The sequence below is a fragment of the Manis javanica genome, chromosome 12 (assembly GCF_040802235.1).
Source record: "Manis javanica isolate MJ-LG chromosome 12, MJ_LKY, whole genome shotgun sequence".
In the NCBI taxonomy this organism is placed as follows: Eukaryota; Metazoa; Chordata; class Mammalia; order Pholidota; family Manidae; genus Manis; species Manis javanica.
The window spans coordinates 100,216,268-100,241,280 of record NC_133167.1 but is presented as its reverse complement, the minus strand read 5'-3'; the positions used below and the strand labels follow the sequence as shown (position 1 = coordinate 100,241,280).

Here is a 25,013-nt window from a genome sequence, read left to right as displayed (position 1 = left end):
ACTGACAACCTCGGAGGACTAAACTCTAAAAGAGCACACTAAAAATAGATGCTCAAAACACTTTAAGTAGAACCTAGAATCGGTGTAACCCCTGCTTAGATGAAGGTGGAAAATTGAAGATAACCTACAGATACACTTCAGAATCAAATGTGATTTTAGCAAGCTCATTCAATACAAAGTCAACACAAAAGCTCACTTGCATTTCTATATACTGACAGATAATAAAACATAAAAATACTATGTATAATAGCCTCAACATAAAATACATGGGAATCAATTTAATAAAGTGGTTACATTAGGGTTCTCCATAGACACAGAATTAATAGGAGACATACATACATCTCAGCTGAAACAATCATTTGCCATAAAATGAATAATAAACCGTGGTATAGTCAAACAATGGAATAATGTACAGCTATGAAAAATAAGGAGAAATACTTCACACAGCAATATAGATTCATCTCTCAAGAATAATGTTGAGTTTAAGAAGATGGCTACAAAGGGGCACATGCAGTATGATTTTGTATTCTATGATCTGGGTGGTCGTTACAGAGAAATGTTTGTTCAAAAAACTGTACATTTAAGCAAGAAGCAATGTGCGCTACCTGATGTTGGTGACTGTGATTCAAAATTCATGACAAAAGTTTCCTGCTTACCCTGAGGATGTGACGAGTGTAAATACATAGATTATATAGCTCTATATCCAGGCAGAATTTATTTTTTATAATCTAAGTATCTTTTTCATACTGGGAATCATTCCAAGAATCAGAAAATGTAAGGAAATCTAAGTGTTAAGTTACATCTTAGTTTCTGTAGTTTATAACTTATTCTGGACGATGATTATAACTTTCAGATGCTTTCATTTCAAGCAAGGGAAGTAGCCAACACTTGGAAAGAGATTCATCCTTTAACGCAGAACGCATACTGAGGAGAGAAAGGAAGGAAGGACACCTGTGTCTACTGCTGGATTCATTGCTTGAACTAGGGGGACAAGGCACTCCTCACCCATCCCCTTTGCAAGAAGGACCAAGGGTAGACAAGGGCAGCAGAGTCAAGACTGGGTACCTCTGCCTGGAGAAAAGGGGGTGACTGGCAGTCAGGGAACACAGCCCTCGGGCAGAATCGGGGCATCCTGCTCCCTCATCTTCCCTTTCCCTTCCAAAGGCTCGGTGGTTTGTCTCTGCTCTTTTCAGAATGCGCCGTAGCTGGGCCTATCAAATGCCATCTCCCAGCATTTCCTGCCTCCATGCTTCACAGACTTCGCCCTTTGTCCTCTCCCACCCACTCCTCTCTTGTAGTTCTCTTAGGTGCTGGCCAGCATCTGGGGAAAGCTGATAACCAGTGCTCCAAAGGTTGTTGCCCGTTCGGCCCTCGAGATCAAAGTAGGGCATTGTTCTGGATGGCCAGGATACACCTGGCGAGATGCCAGCCTCCCGTCAGGCGTCCGGGCTTTGGGAGTGGAACGCGCGCAAGAAAGCGCGAGGACCGATACCCAGCCAGAAAAAATAAGCTCCAGCGGCTGACTTCCAACCAGATGTCCATTTCCACTTTAAACACTGCGCGCGCGCCCGCACGCTTCCCCCGCACACTCCAACCGGCGCGAGGCCCTAGCACACGAAGCCCTGCCGCCCTGACCCGGGGAAGCTGCCTTAGATTGCACCCCTCTTCTCCTCCCCAACCCATTGGCGCTCTCATTTACTTTCTGACGGCCTGAAGCTGGGTTCTGGTCCGTGGTTTCCTGCTCGGGGAGGGGGTGCACCCCGCGGGCCTCTGACGTAGGCCGAGGCCAGGGCGTTCCCCGAGGGGGGCAGCGCAGTCTCCGCCCTGCGCCCCCTTCCGGCCCCGGGGAGGGAAGGGAGGAGGCGGAGGAGGGAGCGGCGCCGAGCGGCCCGGCGCGCCGCCTGCAGGCCCGGCGCCCGCCCCGCGGAACCCCGCCCCGGAGCCGCGCCCCCGAGCCCCTTGGGGTCCGCGCGCAGCTTCTGCAGCGGCCGCAGGCGCGGGTCCGGTCGGAGCGCTGCACCGACGCGGCGATGGCGCTCTGGCTGCTGCACGTCGTGCAGAAGCTGCTGCTCTGGGGCTCGCTGGGCGCCGTCTCCGTGGCGGGCGCCACCCTCGCCCTGACCCTCCTGCAGATGGTGGCTAGCTACGCGCAGAAATGGCTGCGGTTGAGGCCTGTCCCGTCGTTGCCCGGCGCCTACCCCTTGGTGGGACACGCGCTGGTGATGAAGCCCGACGGCAGAGGTAGGGCCGGGGGCCCTCCCGCCTTCTCTGCGGCCGGGGCGACGTGACTTGAGATGCTGGACGGCAGGATAAGGGCGAGGGGAAGGGTACCAGCCGCTGGAAGTGGGGGGCCCCCTTCTACCCAGTTCTCCCCGTGACACCTGACATTCTCGGTGCCCTCCGTTCCACACGAACCTTTCTTTGCGAATAGCATGGGATGCAGTACTTCTAAACTCCTGTCCTGCTTTCTCCCGTTTTCTCACCTCTCTAGCTACTCTATCCCAAACACTGCCTGACTTTTCTTTTGTCTAGACAAAGCCTTAGGAGCAGAAACTTCCCTGGAACAGGACAAGTATCTCAAAACTTATCGCCCTCCTCCCTCTCTGGAAAGTAAGGACTAGAGAGGGATTCATTAGCCCCCCTCCACCCCCCGCCCCGAAATAGAGACATCACAAGGCTTGAAAACTACTTTTGTTCCTTCTTGACCTTCATATTTTACCAGTTTTAAGGAGGTTACATAATGACAAACTGTGAGGGTAGGGCCTTCTGGAAAACATACAGCAAGTTCTGAAAGCTATATTTATTATTAGTGAATTGTTTTTTACTGAACCATCTTTTTGAAGATATGATTTATATTATGTTTTGTTGATGGGAAAAAAACACACTTTAAGACAGAAAGTCCTCAAAAGTACCTGGTATTTGTAATCCCCCAACAGAGAGGGTGAATGAGATTTTAGCACTTCATTTTCATGGGCATATAAATTAAGATACTCAGACATGAAAAGATTTGCCCAAACTAACATATTTTTAAATAATCCCAGCGCCAGAACCCTATTTCCCCTCAGATTAATTGTAAATAGTAGTTTTACAGCTGAACGTCAACTCCAAAGCTGGAAGGATTCTTTCTTTTCCACTTCTGTTTCCCCAAATAAAAACAATGCTGTCATTTCAACTTCACAGGAATGATGAGGCCTCATGGGAGAGTGTTTACCAAAATACTGGAGAATGCTTTTTGGCTTAAGAAAAACAGTAAGCTTTTCACCAGCCAAACGTCAATGTGACAATGTAACTAGATATATGAAAACCCCATTTGTAAAAATCCTCTTGGTTAAAACTCAAAGCAGAGTGAACACCTCTTTGACCCTAAGGCTTTATAGTATTAAAAAGTAACTGTAGAATTACAGATGCCCCATTCCCCAATGAGAAACAAAATACTTAAGAAATCTCATATTCTTTAGGGGAATTTTTCTAAGAACTGAAATCTCTAGTGAATAAGACATGTTTCAAAACAAAGTGTGAGTTGATTGGAGTACTTACAGTAATTTATAGTCTTGGAGTCACTGAGTGGAATGACTTGAAATACTGTCTTTTATAAAGGGACTTTGTAATCCATTAATAAGTACTAGACTTTGGCATCAGGCAAACCTTTGCTCAGCTTCTAGCTTTGCAATCAAGCAGTTTGATTTTGAGAATTTGACTGAAACTCTAAAGGGAAGAGAGCATCTGGAAAGAACAGAGAGGAACTACAAAACAGCCAGAAAGCATGGAACAAAATGGCGTTAAGTACCTACCGATCAATAATCACATTAAATGTAAATGGACTACATTCTCCAATTAAAAGACAGGAGTAGCTGAATGGATAAGAAAAAAAAAAGATCCATTTATAGGCTCTCTACAAGAGACTCATTTCAGATGTGAGGATACACACAGACTGGAAATAAAGGAATAAAAAAATAAAAGAAAGCTTCTGTAGCTATACCCATGTCAGAGAAAAGACTTTAAAAGGGCATTATGTAATGATAAAAGGGGTCAGTCTGCAAGAAGATATAACATTCATAAATAATATATATGTAGCTAACATAGGAACACCAAAATATATAAAGCAAATACTAAAACTAAGAGTTTCTTACCCTTCATTTGTAAAAGTAACTATATTACAGTTATTTTAGGGATTAAATGTAATGCATGCCATTTCTAGATCACTATCTAGGATTTGGTTAGAATAAGTTTCTTATTCCCAATCAAACATTTTTTGAGACCCTGCCTTCTTCCCAGCATTGAGCTAAATGAAGCTGTGGATACTGGAATATTCTAAGATATGTCCCTTGTCCTCATTAACCTTGACTCTTAGGCAATAAGCTGTGCCTTTCACTTTGTGTCCAAATTTGTGTTCTTTCACATTTGTTGTCCAAATTCTGGCCTCAGTAATCTCACCAGGAGTACTGCGGTTGACTTCTCATTGACCTCTCAAGCTCTGATCTCTCCTTTTTCCAGTCCATTATGCCAACCTGTCTTCCCCAACTGTGGTCTGCTATTGGACCTGATACTTCAAACTACAGATTCAGACTTCCCTGTCTCCTCTGTCAGACCAGACCAGGCAGTTACTATCACGCAGCATGACATTTTGACACTGTTCATTTGACCCAGCCCTTTTCACCACAAATTTGACAATAGTTTTGACAAGAAGACATTTTGGAGCAGTTTGTTATTATGGTTCAAATGGCATATTCGGGGCCTCACTGCCTTGAATACAAAGCCAGGTTCCACCATTTACTAGTGCTGAGATATTGGGCAAGTTACTTAACTGTTCACAGTTTCCTTAAGTGTATAATAATAGTGCCTCTCTCTAACTGGTGAGACATAAAGGACGTAATGCACCTTAAACCTTAGCACTAGATCTAGCATATAATAACCTGTCACAGCAAGTTAATATGACAGAATGGATGTTGGCTATTTTAGGATATTATTAGGATTTGATGTGCCAAAATCTGCCAACACTTTTTTTAAAAGCGTTACTATTAGTACTGTATGCAGTGGGTATCCCTGAGCCCCAGCCCTTCTCCCCCTGCACTTCGAGCAGCTTGCTCTGAAGCCCAGGGGTAGGTGAGGCTTAGGCATAGATGAAGAGAAGGGATGAGCTGAGCACGTGCACATCTATGGTTTGTTTTTAATGCCATGTCAGTTTGTCACTGACGTCCCAAGTTCCCATGTCAAAACAGCCCTGTCAAAATCTCAAGTACCATATTAGTAGCCTCCTAGTAGGGTTGGCGTAGCCCTGCTGTTGTCAGTTGGGCACCCCCTTTGCCTAGGATAAGCCCTGACCCATACACCTAATCACTAGCCTGCCGCTCCTCATGCTTCCCCACCTAGATTTTCCCAGCAGTGGAATGAGGCTCTGCACCATTCCCTAACGTGTAATCAGTTCCCCAACTAGGACTCATGTTCTCCCTTGACCACGTCTTGTTTGACTTGGGTTCTGACCACCTGTCTAGCCTTGGCCAGGTCTTATCTCTGAAGTCTTAACCCTGTATTCTAATTCCTTAGTCACTTGCTACTGCCCTGTGCCTACTGAGGGGTCACTCACCAATATGGTATCCCTGACTGAGAGTTTTGTCATTGCTTGACCTCTCCTAATGCCAGGCTGCATTTCCCAGATCTCACTGATACCAACTCAGCAAGCGTTGGCCCCTGAGTTTCCCACACTACTTTGGTGCTATAGTTGGATTGACAGTCACCATTTCGCCACACCCAACCCAAGGGCCAGCCACAAACGGGTCCAATACCCCTAACCATGGCTGCATCAAATCTCAGCCATCCCTGTCCTCACCCAGAAGCTTCCTGTGGTTCCACCATACCCAAATTACTCACAGATCTCCCACACATTCGTGTTATTGTCCTCTAATACAATTCCAGTCATCTGGTTTGCATCAGAAACTTTCAGCTATTCCTAGAGCCTATAAAAAAAAATGAAACTTCCATGGGCCTCCCATGCTCCGTCTCATCTCTCAGTGTTATCCTGCCGCCCTCCATCCTCTGCTTTGGCTGAACCTACAGGGAATTTCTGACCCGCAGGCTTCTGCTCTGCTATTTCTGCTGCTCGGTACACATCCTCTCTTCACCCCTACTGCCCCTTTTGTGCCTACAAAAGTCTAGCTCGTTCTTCAATGCTCAAATGCCATCTCCTTCATGAAATGAGAATCAGTAACTCCTCAAACTTAAATTTCTATTTTACCACCCACTGCACTTTCTCTGGTATTGTGATTTGTTACAGAAGTGACCAACTCCCATAATTTTAAGTCCCTGAGAGTAGAGGTGGGGGTCTTTTGGAGGTGCACATTCCTTGCTTGTGGAATGCTTATGGAAGCAAACTGTATTTCCAGGGAGAACTAAGGTACTTAATCATATTTAGTCTCATTTCTGGACATGTAATAGGAAACTAATTTGACTGATTTCAAAATTTTCCCATCTAATCCCTACATTGTCCTCAGTGCTGCACAACAGATCTTTTTATTTTAATGATTCTTTCTTATATTTACTCCAACAGCCCTTCCAATTTTTCATCACATTTCCGAACTTGATTCTGCTACCTGGGCTCTTAAGTTATAAATTTCTTAGCTACATTAAAGGAAATATAGACACAAGCCTATATTTGTATGTGTATATATTGTGTTTCTCTCCTGTGAACAAAGTAGTTTTATAAAAATCTTCCCTCAGCTTCCTCTTCGTACTGTTTCAGAAAAATAAAACTCCCTTCTTTTTGAGTTGTTTCTGTTGAAATAATTTTAGACCTACAGAAAAACTGCAGAAATGTTACAGAGTTTCTATATGCCCTCTACCCATCTTCCTCTGACAGTGACATCTTATGCAATTAGTATAATTATCAAAGCTAAAAAATTAACATTTGTACAATATTGTTAGCAAAACCACAGCCCTTATTTGTATTTCACAACATTTTCCAGTAGTGTCCATTTTTTCTGTTCCAGGCCTCAGGCCAAGACCTCACTGACAACTAGTTGTTGTGTTCCCATGTGTTATGCTCCAAGATATAAGTCTTTTCTAATCTGTGATTATTTATCAGTCTTTCCATGTCTATTATGACCTTGACATTTTTTTTCTGATAACCAATAAGGTATTTTGTAGACTATCTCTCAACTTGAGTTCGTCTGTTGTTGTCTCATAATTAGGCTGAAGTTATATGCACTTTTGGTAAGAATACAGTAGAAGTGATGTTGAAAGCATTTCCTCTAAGATCAGACACAAAGCAAGGACACCTTCTTCTACCACTTTTATTTAACATAGTTTTGAAGTCCTAGCCAGAGCATTTAGGCAAGAAAAAGAAGTAAAAGGCACCCAAATTGGTAAAGAAGAAGTGAAACTCTCACTGCTTGCAGATGACACAAACATCTGTATTATGTACAGAAAACCCTAAAGACTCCACCAAAAAACTAACAAATTAATTTATAGAATTAATAAACATTCAGTAAAGTTGCAGGATACAAAATCAACACACAAAGGTTACTGCATTTCTATATGCAGATAAGGAGTTATCAGAAAGAGAAATTAAGAAAAGTCTAATTTACAATTGTATCAAAAAAGAACAAAATACCTAAGAAGAAATTTAACCAAGATTAAAGACCTATACACTGAAAACTAGAAGACACTGATGAAAGAAATTGAAGAAGGCATAAATAAATGGAAAGATATTCTGTGCTCACGGACTGAAAGAATTGATATTGTTAGAATGTCCATACTACCCAAAGCAATCTACAGATTTAATGCAATCCCCATCAAATTCTAATCACATTTTTCACTAATAATGAACAATCGTAAAATTTGTATGGAACCACAAAGGCCCCACATAGTCCAAGGGATCTTGAGAAAGAACATAGCTGGAGGGATTATAATTCTTGATTTCAAGCTATATTACAAATCTATAGTCATGAAAACAGTATGGAATTGGCATAAAAAACACATAGATCAGTGGAACAGAATCAAAAGGTCCCCCAACCCCCCCCAAAAAAAAGCCTATGTAAGTAAGTGGTCAGTTAATTTATGACAAAGGTACGAAGGTGCTCAAAATCACTGATCATCAGAGAAATGCAAATCAAAGCTGCAATGAGGTAGCATACTACACCTACTAGAATGGTTTTTTCCAAAAAGAAAATAACAAGTATTAGCTAGGATGTGGAGGAAAGGGAACCCTTGTGCACTGTTGGTGGGAATGTAAACTGGTGCGGCTACTATGGCAATTTGGAGATTCCTCAAAAAATTAAAAACAGACCTACCATATGATCTAGCAATTCCACTTCTGAGTGTTTGTCTGAAGGAAACACAAACACTAACTTGAAAAGATATCTGCACCCTGCCCATGTTCACTGCAGCATTATTTGCAACAGCCAAGGCATGAAAGCAAGCTGAGTGTCTGTCAGATGAATGGATAAAGAAGAAGGAACTCTTGCCATTTGCGAAGACATGGCAACATGGATAGACCCTGAAGGCATAATGCTAAGTGAAGTGAGTCAGACAGAGAAAGACAAATATTGTGTCTCTCATTTGTATGTGGAATCAAAACAACAACGAAGCCTGCATTATAGATAAAGAGAACAGATTGGTGGTTGCTAGAGGCAGGGGTAGGGGTGGGCAAAATGGGTGAAGTGGGTTAAAAGGTACGAACTTCCAGTTATAAAATAAGGAAGTCCTGGGGATGTAATGTATAGCATGGTGACTGTACTTAATAATACTGTATTATATATTTGAAATGTGCTAAAAAAGTAGATCTTAAAAGTTTTCATCTGAAGGAGGAAAAAAATTCATAATGTGATGGGTGTTAACTAGATTATTGGGGTGATCATTTCACAATATATACAGATACACAATATGTGCAAACATTGAATCAGAGACTTCCCCTGAAGTCACATGTAAGATGACACTTAAAGCATAAGTAGGTGTTACAATGGGCAGTGGCATTAGTGTCCCATAAAGAGGAGAGGCTCTGTAAAGGCCCGGAGATCTTTGACAAGTTCAAGGATTAGTAGGACAGGACAGTTTATAGAGAGTGGATGGGAAGCATCTTCCAGGGCTGGAGAGCGCGACAGGTTTTCCTTCCAATGAAAGGGCAGCATGAGGCAAGGCTGGGAGAAATTTAACAGCTCCAGGGGTCTTGGGGAATGCACCTGATAAGGTCCACCCCCAGCACCCAACGTTTGGGACTTCACAGTTCACAGGGTCGTTCCTTATGGGTTATCATACTCAGAGGCACCTCATTCATAACCAAGTGGAATTACCCTTGTGATTCAATCATTAAGTCATTTAATAGTGACTGTGCAGTTTACCTTTAAGATGTAAAGGACCTGGGGGATATTAAATGACTTGAAAAAAAAAAGATAAAAACCCCAAGAAGACACAATAGGGTACTTATTTAAAAATTAAATATTTCTCCCAGATTTTTTTCAGCAGCTAATTTATTACACTGAAGAATACCGACACGTGCCACTGCTGAAACTCTGGCTGGGGCCAATGCCTACAGTGGTCCTTTATAATGCAGAAAATGTGGAGGTGAGTTGGGCAAATAAGGTTAGTATTCCACTGTACATTTAATGATGTGAGCATCACATCAGAACAAATAAAGTCTTATATTTAATTGAATTCAGTACATTGAGCATTCCATTAAATATTTTTAGGCTGTGTAGGTGCTTTCCAAATGTAGTCTGAATCCTGCAGAGAGGAGCAGCCTCTAGATGTCTGTACACGTTTGTTGTCACGTCCCAGTATTTTGGTTCTGTTTTTCTTGGAAAGTCTGCAGAAGGATGTGGTTTTATACAACCATAACATAGATTATTCTACAAGGTGAGCACATGTTATCTGCCAGACTATTTTTTAAGATTCCAAACATATAAGACTAATAAAATATGAGTGTTTCTCTCAAGGTGCTTTGAGTGTCATGTATTAACATCCATTATAAATTTATTATTCCAAATTAAATTAATTTTCCTAAAAGAGAATGTTAATCTGATATTGAGATTTTTTTTCTGATATTGAAATATTATTAATCCATGCTCTTGAAATTACTCCTCAAAAGGATTGTTATACATTTTACTTATTGTGACACTGGAGAAATTATCTTGTGGTTTGCTGAGACAAGCATTTGGGTCTGTGAATAAAAATGGGTTAATCAGATCTTCTTTTCATGGAAGAAAATTAAAAATATACAAGTTCCTAGCACACTGTGCTGTGATATGTCTTCTTAATTATTGTGGTGAAGATGCTGGTGTTTCGCTTATACCACCCTGCACAGGAATGGTTCAGAGTAGATAGTGAGGAGACCAGACAAGGACTTCAGGCACTGCTGACTTAGGTCGGTAGAGAGGGACTTGAGCAGGAGGCCCAGGGAGCATTACGTGTGCAGCCCAAAATTCATCTCTTCTACTTCAGTTTGACTCCAGCCAACCGATCACACCCATGGTTTCCAGTATTACTTATATGCTGGGACACCCAAATGTGTACTTGTAGTTCAAGCCTTTATCCTGAGCTTCGTACCTGCCCTCAGCCCTTGGCAACCTGAATGTCTCCATGTCAAAGTACTGAAAATGAACGTGTGATTTCCATTTCCATGGATGTGGTCATCCTTGGGTTTACCGGCTTCCTCTCCCTCTCTTCTTGCCCTCAATCAATGACTCCATTCGGTTCCTAGTTCATGGCAGGAACCAGAGAATCACCTTGGACATTTTCCTTTCTCTCAACTGCATTTAGTCTCCAAAGCTGAATGACAGCTATGCTTAAAATCCCAATTGAATTTCTTTGAGGCACAGGAATGAAAATCAATCAGAGAAACAATGAAATATGAAGATATTTAAAATGGTTGTTATGAAATATAACTTTAAAAAGTAGTTGTGTTCGAGCTAGGTATTACAATTGATATCATTCTGATGTCTGTACATCTCTCAACATTTTTTCTTCTCTTTCTAAGGTAATTTTAACTAGTTCAAGGCAAATTGACAAATCCTATATGTACAAGTTCCTAGAACCATGGCTTGGCCTAGGACTTCTGACAAGGTATGTCAATGTGAATGTGTAAAGCTGTCCTGTAGAAACAGTTTCTTCTATGGACAACCTGTTATGTCAGGAATTGATACAAGGTTCTCTTCCTGCAGCAAGACTGTGCTGTCAGCAAGTAGGGAGGAAACAGGAAGAACAGGTGCAGGAAACATTCCTTTGATAGACAGGAATCCAGGGTGTATGGTAATCTCCGGTCACAATATTCAATAATGATGACCACCAGTGTTCCAAGAAGGATTAGATGGTCTTGTTCTATGAATGGAGTAAAGCCAAAGGAGAGTTTGGAGCAGGGAAATCTTGAAAATTAAATGCAAAGGCAGTCAGCCCCAGAAGAGTATATGGAACACAGTCCTCAATCCTTGAGCTGGCAGTCCGCCGGAGGGCCCCTTCCTCTGAGAGAGGGCCTGGCAAGAGAGAGGCAGGGACTTCGCGGGGACTGGAGAATTTGAAGATAGTAGAAATCAAAGTGGAATCACAGAACATGTAATGTACTGATAGAAGGAGGAGAAAGATTCTAATTTTTGTAAACTCAGAACTGATCCATTTAGAAACATTTTTAAAATTTTCAACTTTTATGAATGTTCTTTTAAATATTAGTAACATAGAATATCTAAAATATCTGTATTTTGTAATAATATGTGAATCTTTCTCTGTCATTCTGACCAAAGCATTAGATAATCTGTAGATGAAGTTATTTCAGGGGAATTGTGTTGACTTGGCCATATTATACTTTGTTTTGAATGTTGCTTCCCTTTGTTTGTAACCATGTATTGTATTTCTAGTACTGGAAACAAATGGCGCTCTAGGAGAAAAATGTTAACACCCACTTTCCATTTTACAATTCTGGAAGATTTCTTAGATGTCATGAATGAACAAGCAAATATATTGGTTAATAAGCTTGAAAAACATGTTAACCAAGGAGCATTTAACTGCTTTTTTTACGTCACTCTTTGTGCCTTAGATATAATCTGTGGTAAGTCTCATTGATTTGTATCTAAAGTAATAGTAAAGATAAATGGCCCAAACAGAAAATAGCGTTCCATTTGGAAGACAAATGAGGGGATTGGAAACGATGTAGGATTCTTCAGGGTGGACCTACTGCTACATTAACTGCCTGAGAAGCAGCACCTATGCCCACGCTTTGTGCGGAATAGTCGCAGAGCCAGCGTGCCAGGAAGAGCAGGGGCGGGAGCAGGAGAAGAAGAAGGTACAAGAGAAGAAAGAAAAGGGGGAAAGAACCATCTTAAAATATGAGAAGAGAACAGGACTAATAGGTTTTTTTTCAAGTATCTGCCAGTGGAAAATAAACATCAATTATGTGCATGAATTGAATGGTTGCTTGTCACCCATTTTACAGAAACAGCTATGGGGAAGAATATTGGTGCTCAGACTAATGGTGACTCCGAGTATGTCCGTGCAGTTTATAGGTAAGTGGAATCTTTTGAATTATTTTTAAAATTGTTATTGATGAGGGCTTTAATAATTGTTGCTAATAACTTGCACTGTATCATTTTCAGTTTGAAAATAAAACATTATACTAAAATTAACTTAACAGTTAAGCATGTGTTTTGACAGTAGGTGAAAGGTTGTGTAAAATATGGAACACCTGGACCAAGCAGTGATTTGATTTGAAATCATTTTATAATATATTGAGAGATGACATCATGCTAAGTGATAAAAGAAAGATGAATACAATGTTTTAGTAGGTTATCATACTAAAATCTTTCATAGAAAAAACTAGAAGATACTAAACCAAGAATGTTAGCTGTGGTTATTGTTGATCTGTGTATGTGCTTCTCTTTCTTATTTTTGTTATTTATTCTCCTTTCCTGTATTTTCTGTGCTGAGTATGTACTGTTTATTAGTTGAGATAATCTATTTACCTTAATTATCGCTTGTGATTATCCATCTATTCAGATGCAAGAGCAGGATTGGATTTGAGGTACCTTAGCTATAAGACCACTGCTCATTTCGTTGTAGTAGATATTAATTGAGCACCTATAATCTGCCATTGATTGTACAAAGTCCTGACTACTTTTACAGTGACACACAAAACAGAATAGCAGAGGAGACAGGCATTGCAACAAATTGATAAAAAAATATAAATTATGATAACGGCTTAAGAAAGCAAGCAAGTTGATAATACAGAGGAACACAGGGATATGTCCTGCAGACTGGGTGGCCAGGAAAGGCCTCTCCGAAGAGGTGGCATCTAAGCTTGTGCAAAGGAGGAGATCCTGTCATGCCCCTTCAGCTTGATCTATGGAAAGAATAAGGGAGGTACTTGGGACAGCTCTGTGCCAGATGGGTATTTATTGAGTACTGTCCTGTAGAAAAGGGAAGCCAGTTGTTTTCTGTCACTCCAGAGAAGTGATCAAGCAAATGAATGGACATTAAAAAGAGGCAGATTGCATCTCAACCTGTGGTCCAAGAGCCACAGGCAGCCTTGGGAGGCTGGGAACTCTCCCCTGGAGAAACCAGAGCAGAGGTCAGCTGGTCATCTAGTAAGGATGTTTTATAAAGGATCATTCATTCCTCTAACAAACCCATTTCATTTTTAAGCTTCATTAGATGTGAAATAGCCCGTGCATTCATCATTGAGCATAAAGTATGGAGTTCCTCATAGCCTCTGAGATGAGTCATCACCATTCCCATCAGTACCCTCACTGAGACCAGACACCAAATAGGTGACCAAGAGACACACATTTTCAATATACCAGCTGACGTATTTTTATCCTATGTATAGGATGAGTGACATGATACATCGAAGAATTAAGATGCCCTGGCTCTGGCTTGACCCTTTTTACATTATGTTTAGAGAAGGATGGGAACACAAAAGGAGCCTAAAGATCCTGCATGATTTTACCAACAGGGTAAGTTCTCTATTTATTTCTCATTGTGGTAAAATATAGTTCACATAAAATTTACCATTATAGCCATTTTAAATGTACAAGTTGGTAGCTTTAAGTGCACACACAGTGTTGTGCACCCATTATCACTATCCACTTCCAGAAGTTTTATATGATTTCTATGTTTGGTTGACATACCTAGTGTAGGACCATACAGCCTGTGTCTCATAAAATAAAAGTTGAATAATGTAAACAGTAGGCAGCATGATTACATCTAAATTATGCATTCAGAAAATATTAAGCACTTGCTAAGTGTGGACACTGTATCAAGTGTTAGAAATTCAGCAATGAGTAAGACATGGATATCCCTACCCTAAAAGAGGTGAGTTTAGTACAGGAGATTGCGTATAAAATTACAAAATAGGATATGAACTATGGACGTTGATTAACAAACAGGGTGCCATGTTAAAAGAATAAAGAGACAGGATCTGCGTTGTAAGTCTAGAAAATGTTTGGATTAGTCAATAGTTTTCAAAGGCAAAGAACATTTATAGCAACATTTCAACTTGGAAAAGATTAAAATTAACTTGATATTACTATTTTATTTCCAATTCAATAATAGCAAGGAGATAGTGATACTGTTTTGGATGTAGGATGTCAGTCTGTGTTAAAGATGTACATAATCACTTGGCAATAGGAGAATGGCCATCAGTTTGTATTTTATGGGTATAATTACATTTCCCCTCAGATTTCATGCATTACTATCAATATAAAAAGTTAACTAATTTAAAACTAGGTGTACGATATTACAACTTGGAAAAGATTAAAATTAACTTGATATTACTATTTTATTTCCAATTCAATAATAGCAAGGAGATAGTGATACTGTTTTGGATGTAGGATGTCAGTCTGTGTTAAAGATGTACATAATCACTTGGCAATAGGAGAATGGCCATCAGTTTGTATTTTATGGGTATAATTACATTTCCCCTCAGATTTCATGCATTACTATCAATATAAAAAGTTAACTAATTTAAAACTAGGTGTATGATATTAACCCTTAAAAAAATATTGAAAGTTGCATACTGAGTCCAGGTGAAAGTGGTTCCACCAAGAATCAAGGAGACGTGGTGTCTTACTGTCAAAGAAGTTAAGATCTATTTACTCAAACCATTTATTAGTAATTCTGGTCAATTGCCTGACAGAAGAAAAAAGTGGAAATGTATAGCCAAATTAAGTTTATGGGCTTTAATTCTTTTATGCATTCAACAAATATCTAATGAGCATCCTTAAAGGACCAGGCAGTGGACGTTCCAACCAGGTACCGGAAGTTGGAACTAGAGCAGTGAGCAAAGACCATTTGCTGCTCTGTGGCTGTACACCCACACCCAAGGGGTTGGAAGAGAAAGGTGCTAAATAGCAAGTATGACATAATGCCCAATGGTAAGTGAAATGGAGAAAATAGAGTAGGAACAAAGTGATGCTACTGACCAGCATAACAGTGGTCTGGGACAGTCTCTCCGATAGGGTGACAACGAGCAGAGACCTGAAGGAAGGGAGGGACCAGCCATGCTGTGTCTGAGGAAAGAGCTGTCCAGGCAGGAGGTACAGCAAGCATGCAGAGTGAATTGCCTCCCCAACTTGCTGTTTCTTTTCTCCGGTACAACCCAGAACGAGAGTGATGTGGAATTCATCTATTGTTTGACGACTGCATTCTGTCCACCTAAACTTTTTCTCATTAGCTCATTCAAATCCCCATGATACTACCCACTTGACTGATTCTCTATTCCTATGTTGGAGAGACTGCAAAAATAGCCCTTGAAAATTCTGAATCTGTTTGACTTGAAATTTGCTTTTAAAAGTCTTATTAAGTAATGCAACTAAAATGCTAACAGATGTTTTCCTGTATTTTCATGAGAGCCTGAGTTATCGGGATAGCAAGAATGGAACAGGTTTAGAAAAAAATGAACCAAAGGAGTTGGCATATTTTCATAGGAAAATGTATTACTAGGCTTTATCAAATTCTGCATAGAAGCATGCGTTTGATTCAATCATACAGGTCATCGCTGAACGGGCGAATGAGATGAAGAGAGATGAAGACAGAAGTGATAGCCAGGGCTCCTCCCCCTCCAAAAACAAGCGCCGGGCTTTCCTTGACTTGCTTTTAAATGTGACGGATGATGAAGGGAAGAAGCTAAGTCATGAAGATATTCGAGAAGAAGTTGACACCTTCATGTTTGAGGTATTTTACAGCATCATGAACAAATCCCAGTTATTTTTTTAGAAGCTTTAGCATTATTTCTTAGTTTAGTGAAATTTTAAAGTAGCTTAATATAGCTAAGGAAGAGTCATTATATTGTGATTAGGAGTTACAAAATGTAAGAGCCCGATTAAGTACCACACCAACGTCCCTCTTCAGAAAAAACTTTTGACTCGTGCTGGGTGCAGCAGTCTCAAGAAAACCTAAGGTCTGTCGGACTTTGGCAAGCAGAACAGTCAGAAATTACTCCGTTGTTTATATTGCTTCATGCTTCCTTTTAATCTCTGAGAACCATAGGTCTGTTTCTTCACTACCTCCTTTTTGAAGGTCTAGCAAATGAGGTCTTAGCTGCCCCAACTAAAGAAGAGAACCACAGCCCTCTGGGAGAGGATTACCCAGCTTGTGATCCTAAAAGGGACTTATGGTCTCAAAAAAGATGTTTTTTTACAAAGATCATTCTAACTATATTACTATTACAAAGGACGAACCTCTGAATATGTGGATTGCAAAGTAAAGATAAAGCAGTGTGTTTTAAAAAGCACCAGGTGGTAATATTTTGGAAGCGGAGGCAGGTCAGTGGCATCAGTAGTTCCAATGGCACAGCTCATGTTCAGCACTGGGTCACCGTCAGGGGGCGCCGCCATACGGCAGGGGAGAGCAGGCTGCCAAGAGCCGAGTGCTGGCCTGGCTCTCTGCGGGCTAGCCATCTGAGGGGGTTCCAGGCATCCCAGACCTCTGCCACAATTTCCCTATGTGTAAACTACAGGGAAGGACTAGATTAGGAGTTTTAAACTTCTTTCTTAAGCAGAGCACTTTATCAAAAAGAAATTTTATGCAGAAAATGGACTAATTAGCTAATTAATCTAATTAGCTAAATAGTGTGGGGGTGTTAAGCCTGTGGGCTCTAGGGGCCAAATCCCAGCTCTAGCCCGTACTGGAGGTGTGATCTTGGGCACCTCATTAGCTCTCTGGGCCTCTGTGTCCCCTTGCTATAGAATGGGCCTCACAGAGTAACTATGAGGATTACTAATGACTTTGTAAAGGGCACCAAGAATCATGCCTGGCATATAAGAGGCATGCAGCAGATACATATTGGCTGTTATTATTTTAAGTTGGCGTGGAGAGACCTTCTCACCCCTCACCCTGCGTGCACACACATACACACGCATGTGCATGAGCACACACACACACACCCATCTCCCACCCATAACCTCTCATTTTCATGAAAACAACCAAATCAATGATCTCTTTCTTCCAGCTCCAACCTTCTTTGAAATTCTAGTTTTATTCTTCTTTGCATCAAACAGGGGGCTTACTCTGTGTAACTACAATATTGTGAACTCCTCCGGAAGGTGGATGCAGGCCTTACTCCATGCCTTTCATGTCCCAAGTGCCAGCATTAGATGTTAAAGACTTTGCCAGTGCCCCAGTCCCTGGTGGGCTTCTGGAGACCGCGTCTGTGTGTCCTTTCCTCTGCTTTGGTAGGGCGGCAGATAAAGGGAAACAGGAAGTTCAGCAAACTTCGTTTAGGCATCTGGGTGAGGCTTCCAATTACAAATTCCATACAAGTACTCAGAGTGGTGAGGCAAGAGCACTTCCTTCTGTGACTCTGGTAGGTGACCGAGTGAAACCAGACACATCTTGTTTGCAGCTCCAAGTAGTTTTGTAAAGGGGCCGCAAGGGGAAGAAAACGCAGTAATGCACCACTATCCGAGACTTGTAAACTATGTACTTTTCAAACTAAATAATAAGCCTCAAACAGTTCAACGTAGGAGCTGTTTTATAAAACAAGTGCTTTGGAGATTTCTGCCCAGAGAATGAACTATTACAACAAATACTAGTGCTGCATAGGGAAAATGGAAAAGATCTTCCATACACAAGATAATTTGTTTTCTCTTTTTCTACCCCTAAATGTATTATTCATAGAGCCAAAATATTACTATTGATTTTTCAAATACATTTTTTTTTCTGAAGAACTCACCATTTTTTGCATGTGGCAATGCCCTGGTTAGATGAGGACAGGAAATAAAAGGCTAATGCCTGAAACACTGAATGGGCAGAGAATGAAGTCCAGGGTGTGAACGTGAGTATCGGCTCCAGTGTCCTCACGCCACATCCGCCACATGCACACAGGGGAAGGCGTGGGCTTGGCTTTGTCATCAGACACTTTAAGGACTATATTCTTGCCTCTTGCCTCTGCCTTCTGTTTAGTTGTCTGGCCCTAGTAATGTTATTTAACTTTCTTTGTCTAAAATAATGAAAAGCAGTATCAAGCATTTCATGGAGTTTTTGTGAAGAATAGTTGAATTAGTTTCTGCAAAGTACTTATTATTTGCCTAAAACTCAGCAAATATTAAATGCAGCTATTTAGCAATTTCTTGATATGGAGAATATTACTCAGAACCACATGTATGTTCCCCAGTGGCCAGCATCAATGGATAGAGCCAAACCTCGCAAATTAGGGGAGGTAGAAAAGCAGAAAAATGGCAAGTGGGTCATGAAAGTCGGGCTTTTAAACCCTTAAAAATGGCCCAACACACCTCATTCCCTTGGAATGCCCCCTTAGTAAATAGCACAGCTGAGCCACTTCACACCAAGTATGCAATTCCATGTGGCATTGAAACCTCTGTAACTATGAGCCTCCACACTGAAGTGACCGTTTGTTTCTCTCTGAGATGCTGTGAAGAATTAATTTACTATATCTGGAGTCACACTGCAGTTGTCAAATCCAGAGACAATTCAGATATAGAGCTATCATTCCTAATCTTCATAATGTAACTCTGCTTTTTTAAAACAAGCTATTTTGTTCCTTATATTTGTAGGGCCATGATACAACTGCCTCTGCAATAAACTGGTCCCTCTACCTACTGGGGTGTTATCCAGAAATCCAGAAGAAAGTGGACAATGAACTGAACGAAGTGTTTGGTATGTTTGACCCCTTCACCGGTGACACTGCGGGTTCCGTGTCCTCTGAAGCAGAGGTGGTTTTTACTCATTAGGGAGGGATGTGCAGTAGGACCTGTTCTAAGAAACTGTGTTAGGCAGAGAGGCAACCATATGGGGTCCTTCCAGGACCAGTTTCCTGTGCAAGACCTGCTTTGTACACTCACGGGCATCTGCTAATAGCCTGGCCTGTGTGTACCGGGCTAGCTGCTGGTGGCACACAGAAAAATGTCACTGTTTTCAAGGATCTCACTGCTTACCAGATGAGATGGACATTGTACATAAGGCATCGGGGCATGCCTTTCCTATGGGGAAAGCCCAAGAATCTGACCCAAGAGAAGGTGCACGTCTGGAGGAAGCCCTGAGAACTCAAAAGTAACCATTTTCAAGTGTAAAATGTAGCCCATTCACAATGCTGTGCAGCTATTATTTCTACCTAATTCCAAAACATTTTCAGCACCTCAAACGAAAACCCTGAACCATTCTTCAGCCACTCCCCGTAGCCTCCTCTCCCAGCCCCTGGCAACCACGAGTTTACCTCCTGTCTCTATGGATTTACCTATTCTGAGTATTCCTATAAATGGACTCACGCAGTATGTGACCTTTGTGTCTGGTTTCTTTTGCTTAGCACATTGTCTCATTTTATTTTGATTATGTACAATAGTAAAAATAATATTTTAGCTGGAGGTATTCAACATTCAGTGTTTTGATGAACATATTCTTCTTTGATGTCCTGTCCCCAAAGCCACAAAGTTCTTTCATTGTCATTTCATGTACTTCCTTTAATCAGGGAAGTCTGATCATCCCGCCACCTTAGAAGACCTGAAGAAACTTAAATATCTGGAATGTGTTATTAAGGAAAGCCTTCGCCTTTTTCCTCCTGTTCCTTTATTTGCTCGTAATCTAAATGAAGACTGTGAAGTGGGTAAGAATTTGCTAATTGTGGGGAGAGTGGATTTTTTAAATGTGTGTCTTGCTCCATCGTTAATGGCATTTTGACTCCTTGACAGCGGGTTACAAAATTGTGAAAGACTGTCAAGCAATCATTGTCACCTACGCGCTGCACAGAGACCCACGACACTTCCCAGACCCCGAGGTCTTCAAGCCGGAGCGGTTCCTCCCTGAGAATTCGCAGGGACGCCATCCGTACGCTTACGTGCCCTTCTCTGCTGGGCCCAGAAACTGTATAGGTGCGTATCCACCAGGACTGGTCTGACCTTCAGGCTCACACGTAGTGGGTTTCTCCCAGTAACTTCTTTGAGCTGTAGCGTCCCATATGGCAGCAGTCTTTTTTAAAAAACGGATTTCCTTTTACTATCTACAGGATTGTTTTAAAATACGGCTGTCATGGAGTGTTTTCATTTCCCAGGGCTGCCATAACCAAGCACTACGGGCTGGGTGGCTCGGACAACAGAAGTTCATTTTCTCATGTCCCTGGAGGCCAGGAGTCTGAGAGCAAGGCGTTGGCGGGGCCGGCTTCTTCCGAGGCCTCCTGCCTGGTCGTTGTTTTCTCTCGGAGTCACCACACGCTCTTCCTCTGTGTCCTGACCAATTCTTCTTTATAAGGGCACCAGTCAGACTCGATCAGGGTCCATCCATATGAGCTCATTTTAACTTGATTGCCTCTTTAAAGTTCCTCTTTCCAAATACTGCCACATGCTGATGTGTTGGGGGCAGGGGCTAGTTAGGACTTCAACACAGGAATTGGGAGGGGGGACATAGTTCAGCCCAGACACCACCATCACTTGCGTGGCAGAGTTTTTGCTTAAGGTAGAATATATTGTGTATAGTACAAAACTTATTTATAATGATTAATTATATTTAACCTAATTTCTTTGTTTGTTGCTTATAAGAATTGCATTTTGCAGAACCAAAGCAAAGAGCGCTTACTACGCAGCCAGCTAAAGCACATAAACGAAAGGAATGCACGTCACCAGCATTAGAAACACTTTTGGGTTTAGTATCTCTAGCATTTTCCCATATGTGTAAATCTAGGTATCAGACACATGAGGCCAGGTTTAAGTGATGAATCTGAAACAGAGCTGGTGACTGTATGTGCATTAAATTGAAGACCCAATAAGAAAGCAGTCCAGAGTAGTGAATCAGCAGGGCTGATACGGGCTACTGCTCAGACTCAGATACCGGGCCCTCCCCAGTTACTCACACGCACCGGGTGGGAGCAGGAAGGGCACTCAAGAACCTTCTTTTCTAGCAAGTGCTTTGACTCTGCCATGGCCTGCTGTGAGAGTGTCACACTGCTTGCTTCCTCTATTACGATTTCTCACATTTGCAATACATCTGTAATTAAAGTGATGGCATTTATATTTATTCGAAGGTCAAAAGTTTGCCACACTGGAAGAAAAGACCATTCTTTCCTGCCTTCTGAGGCATTTTTGGGTAGAATCCAACCAGAACAGAGAAGAACTTGGTCTGGCAGGAGAGCTGATTCTTCGTCCAAGTAATGGCATCTGGATCAAGTTGAAGAGGAGAAACACGGAAGAATCCTAACCGCATTGCTGGGCTGTGCTCTTCTCATGTAAAAGGCCTTTGTTTAAGGGGACATCACATTTACAGTTTGTAGATCATGGGTTCAATACTCTTAATCTCTAGACCTAATTTTTTCTTGTTCCCACTTACCTTGGGGTCAAGTCTACCAAAGAGAGAGTTTTTATATTTTCACCACCACCACAGATCTTATCCCTGGTCTTGATCCCAAAATCAGAATTAACTGATGGCAATACCCAAATAAACAAGTTTCTCAAAAGAAGGACCCAAAGGCATCCGAAAGGATTCAATTTCGATTGACAGGCTGAAGGGATATCACTGAATTTCCAGAATTTTTTAAAGGTAGTCTTACATATACATATACATTTAATTTGAAAAGGGTGAGTAATTAAGTATTTAGTCTTGAGCTTAAGTTTTTTAAATTATGTAAGTGGCATCAACTATGAGAAGAACAATTATTATAGCACTTTCCTGATTTTATCACCTGGAGTAGATCATCTCTAAGTTGGTTCTGTTCGTATTTCCCTTTGATTGTGTACCTACAGGCTTCATTTAGTGCTTCACGATGTCACAGTTGCCTTATATATCACATATTATGGGGAGAGAGACTCCTCTTTGTAATCTCTAGTCACTCACAGAGCCTCACACAGTTATAGCTTTTGGAGCTGGAAGGACCTTAGAGCTTATCTAGTCATAGTCCCTTTCATTAGAAGGGAATGAGGTTTATGAGAAGAGACGTTTCTGCCCGAAGGCATGGTACTAGTGGGTGACAGGGCTGGAAATAAAGGTCTGTATTCTAAATCTCACCACTCCTGGTATGATACACTTCTACTAAAATATGCTACTGCTTTATGAAACTCAGGTCTGTAATTACTTACGTCATTAGAACACAGATTTTTCTTCCTCTGATTTTGGCACATTTTTCCAGAATCCTTCTACCAGTAAAGGAAATGAGAAGCCAGTCACCCTATTTGGCATCCCAGTAGGCTCTCTCAGTTTAGGGCGAGACTTTCAGTAACTCAATCCTCCAGAACATATCTATCAAGCTGATAACTGACACACATTCCCTGAATTTTAATTTCATAGCAGAGAGAAGCAACACATTAAGAGGATGGAATATGTATTTTTCAATGGATATCAAAGAAGGGGTTTACAAAACCAAGATCATCTAGCAGGCGCTACGAGGCAGGGGTATTTAGGGCCAGGTCAGCCACTGTACCCACTTTATTATCCCAAGAAGTCCCAGTGTAGACCACCCAGCCCCTAAGTTGATGAGAAAAAGCCAAGGACGTATATGAGCCAGTTGAAAAAGACTCTCACCATATGGTTACATTTCTTATCTAAAAAGAGGACAAAAGTAGAAAACCTCATTCCCAGGTGACTTTGGATAACTGACATTTTATTCATGTAAATCGGTATTATTTACCAATTGTATGCTAAACTTACATTTAAACTTTACTTTTTTTCTGTGTGTAACCCCATACTAGACATGAAATTAAATTTAAAGTAAAACATTGCTCAATGTTACTTTTAACCTAAGAACTTCATTTAGTCCCAAAATAATGTAATGCTTGTTTTACTTGGAAATGCTGTTAAACCATGTTAAGAGTTCAAATTGAGAAGTTATGTTATGGTCTGTAGTATCGAAATTCAGATGATTTTTTTTAAAAATAAGAGGGTGATCAAGTATCTGTCTCCCTATTAACGTGTTTTACTGCTGCTGGAAAGAGGTATCTCAAAAAATTAATTAATTAATTAATTGGACTTTAAACACGGGTGCTACGTTTTATTCTAAGAATTGATGTCAGTTTGAAAAATAGATGACTTTAAAAGATAAATTAGTGGGTGACTGAGTCATAAGGGTAATAAGAGCAATAGTACTTTGAGTTGATGTCACCGGTGTCATTCAGATTTTCTAAGAAAAGTTTCTTGGGCTACTATCATAGACTGATCTCTAGTTTCCCTGATTGTAAAGAATAAACTAGAATAGAAACACCAGAACATTTTGCTCAGCTGATGGCAGAAAGTGAAATCTTTTAGGGCTACCAGGGAGTCAGCAAAAGCCATAAGCATCATGAAATCCCAGGGATGTGCAGTCTAGAAAACTTCCTAGGGGGGGGCCACTGAACTAATGCTCTGTTCACGGTCACAGACAACTGAGGAATGTCATTTTCCAGACCAGCTCACCTGTCTCACAGTTAAAGAGATGCTAGTTACAAAAAAGACCAATTTTTACCCTGGAATGTATCTAAAATATCAACATGTGTTTTTTTCCAGCATCTAATGACATGCTAGTGGGTCGATTTAAAATATTTTGGTCTGCCTAGAAATCCCCATTTTAAAGAACAGCCCTGTCTTTATTTTTGGAGCTCTTCTGTGATAAATCCTCCCCCCACCCTTTTTCTGTTCCCACCCTGTAAATATGTGGTCCTAGCTGAGGCTGCCCTGTTCTCAGGCCACCTCCCTCTCTGCCTTTCCTTTTTCTGGTTCCTTACAAATAGCAACTTAGCTTTCTTTATTCCACCCTCTCCTTCCAGCTATCATCTTACCACAGGACAAAGTGACTGCTGCTCCGTTAGAAGAGTTATTTTTTCATTTACTCTGTTAAGATGTATTCCACTTACTCTTACATGTGTAACAGTACTGTATGTGTAATACTATGCTTCTCACCGAGGCGCCCTGGGAAAAGCAGAGCCTACAGAGTGGTCCTCAGGGACCCTTACTGCCACGGTGCAGACGGCAGAGATCCTCCGCGAGTCCAGAGTGCACCACCAAAGACCTTTCTTGGTCAGCTAGGATCCTCTTCCTAATGGGCAGCACGACGTAACTTTACTTTATCTGTTTCTCTCCGGGTGGGCCCTTCTAGCCACACAGCAGCTTCATCAGCGAGTCAGGGCTTTTCCCCTCATTTTTGGAAACCACAGATTCTCTGGACACTCCCTAGGCGGATCACCAGTCTCCTCTGCCCATCTCCCGCCCAGGTCCCTGTGCCCCCCCGGAGGCTCTCCTCCATGTCCTCACTTCAGAGGTGTCCAGCCCCAACCCCCTCTCTTCAACCACTGTCACTTTGGGTAAATATTACCTTCCATATTAGCCTTATGCTGTGTAATAAATTACTATCATCTTAACCATTTAAGACAACACGAATTTACCATGTCACAGTTCTATGGGCCAAGAGATGGGCTGAGCTGGGCTCCCTGTCTAGCATCTTGCAAGCTCAACATCAAAGTGGGGGCGTTCTGGGCGAGAATCTTCTTCCAAGTTCATTCAGTTTGTCAGAAGTACACAGTTCCTGGCTGCTGTAGGATTCAACCGCCCCTCCCCCACCTCCACTTTCATTCTGGCTCTTAGCCAGAGACTAAGACTCTCAGTCCCAGAAGTCACTCCGGGTCCCTGCCCCC

At 41.4% G+C, this 25,013-nt stretch overlaps 1 protein-coding gene across 1 annotated transcript; it reads left to right on the top strand.

The window, feature by feature from the left end:
- Nucleotides 1–1,709: 1,709 nt before the first annotated feature.
- On the top strand, nt 1,710–23,129 carry CYP4V2 (cytochrome P450 family 4 subfamily V member 2). Its single transcript, XM_017659251.3, has 11 exons — nt 1,710–2,241; nt 9,443–9,555; nt 10,967–11,052; nt 11,838–12,028; nt 12,413–12,482; nt 13,802–13,928; nt 15,964–16,146; nt 18,987–19,089; nt 19,898–20,032; nt 20,118–20,297; nt 21,443–23,129. Exons 1-11 carry the CDS (start codon nt 2,031–2,033, stop codon nt 21,613–21,615), a joined length of 1,572 nt encoding a protein of 523 aa, XP_017514740.2. The 5' UTR covers nt 1,710–2,030; the 3' UTR covers nt 21,616–23,129.
- The last annotated feature ends 1,884 nt before the right edge of the window (nt 23,130–25,013 follow it).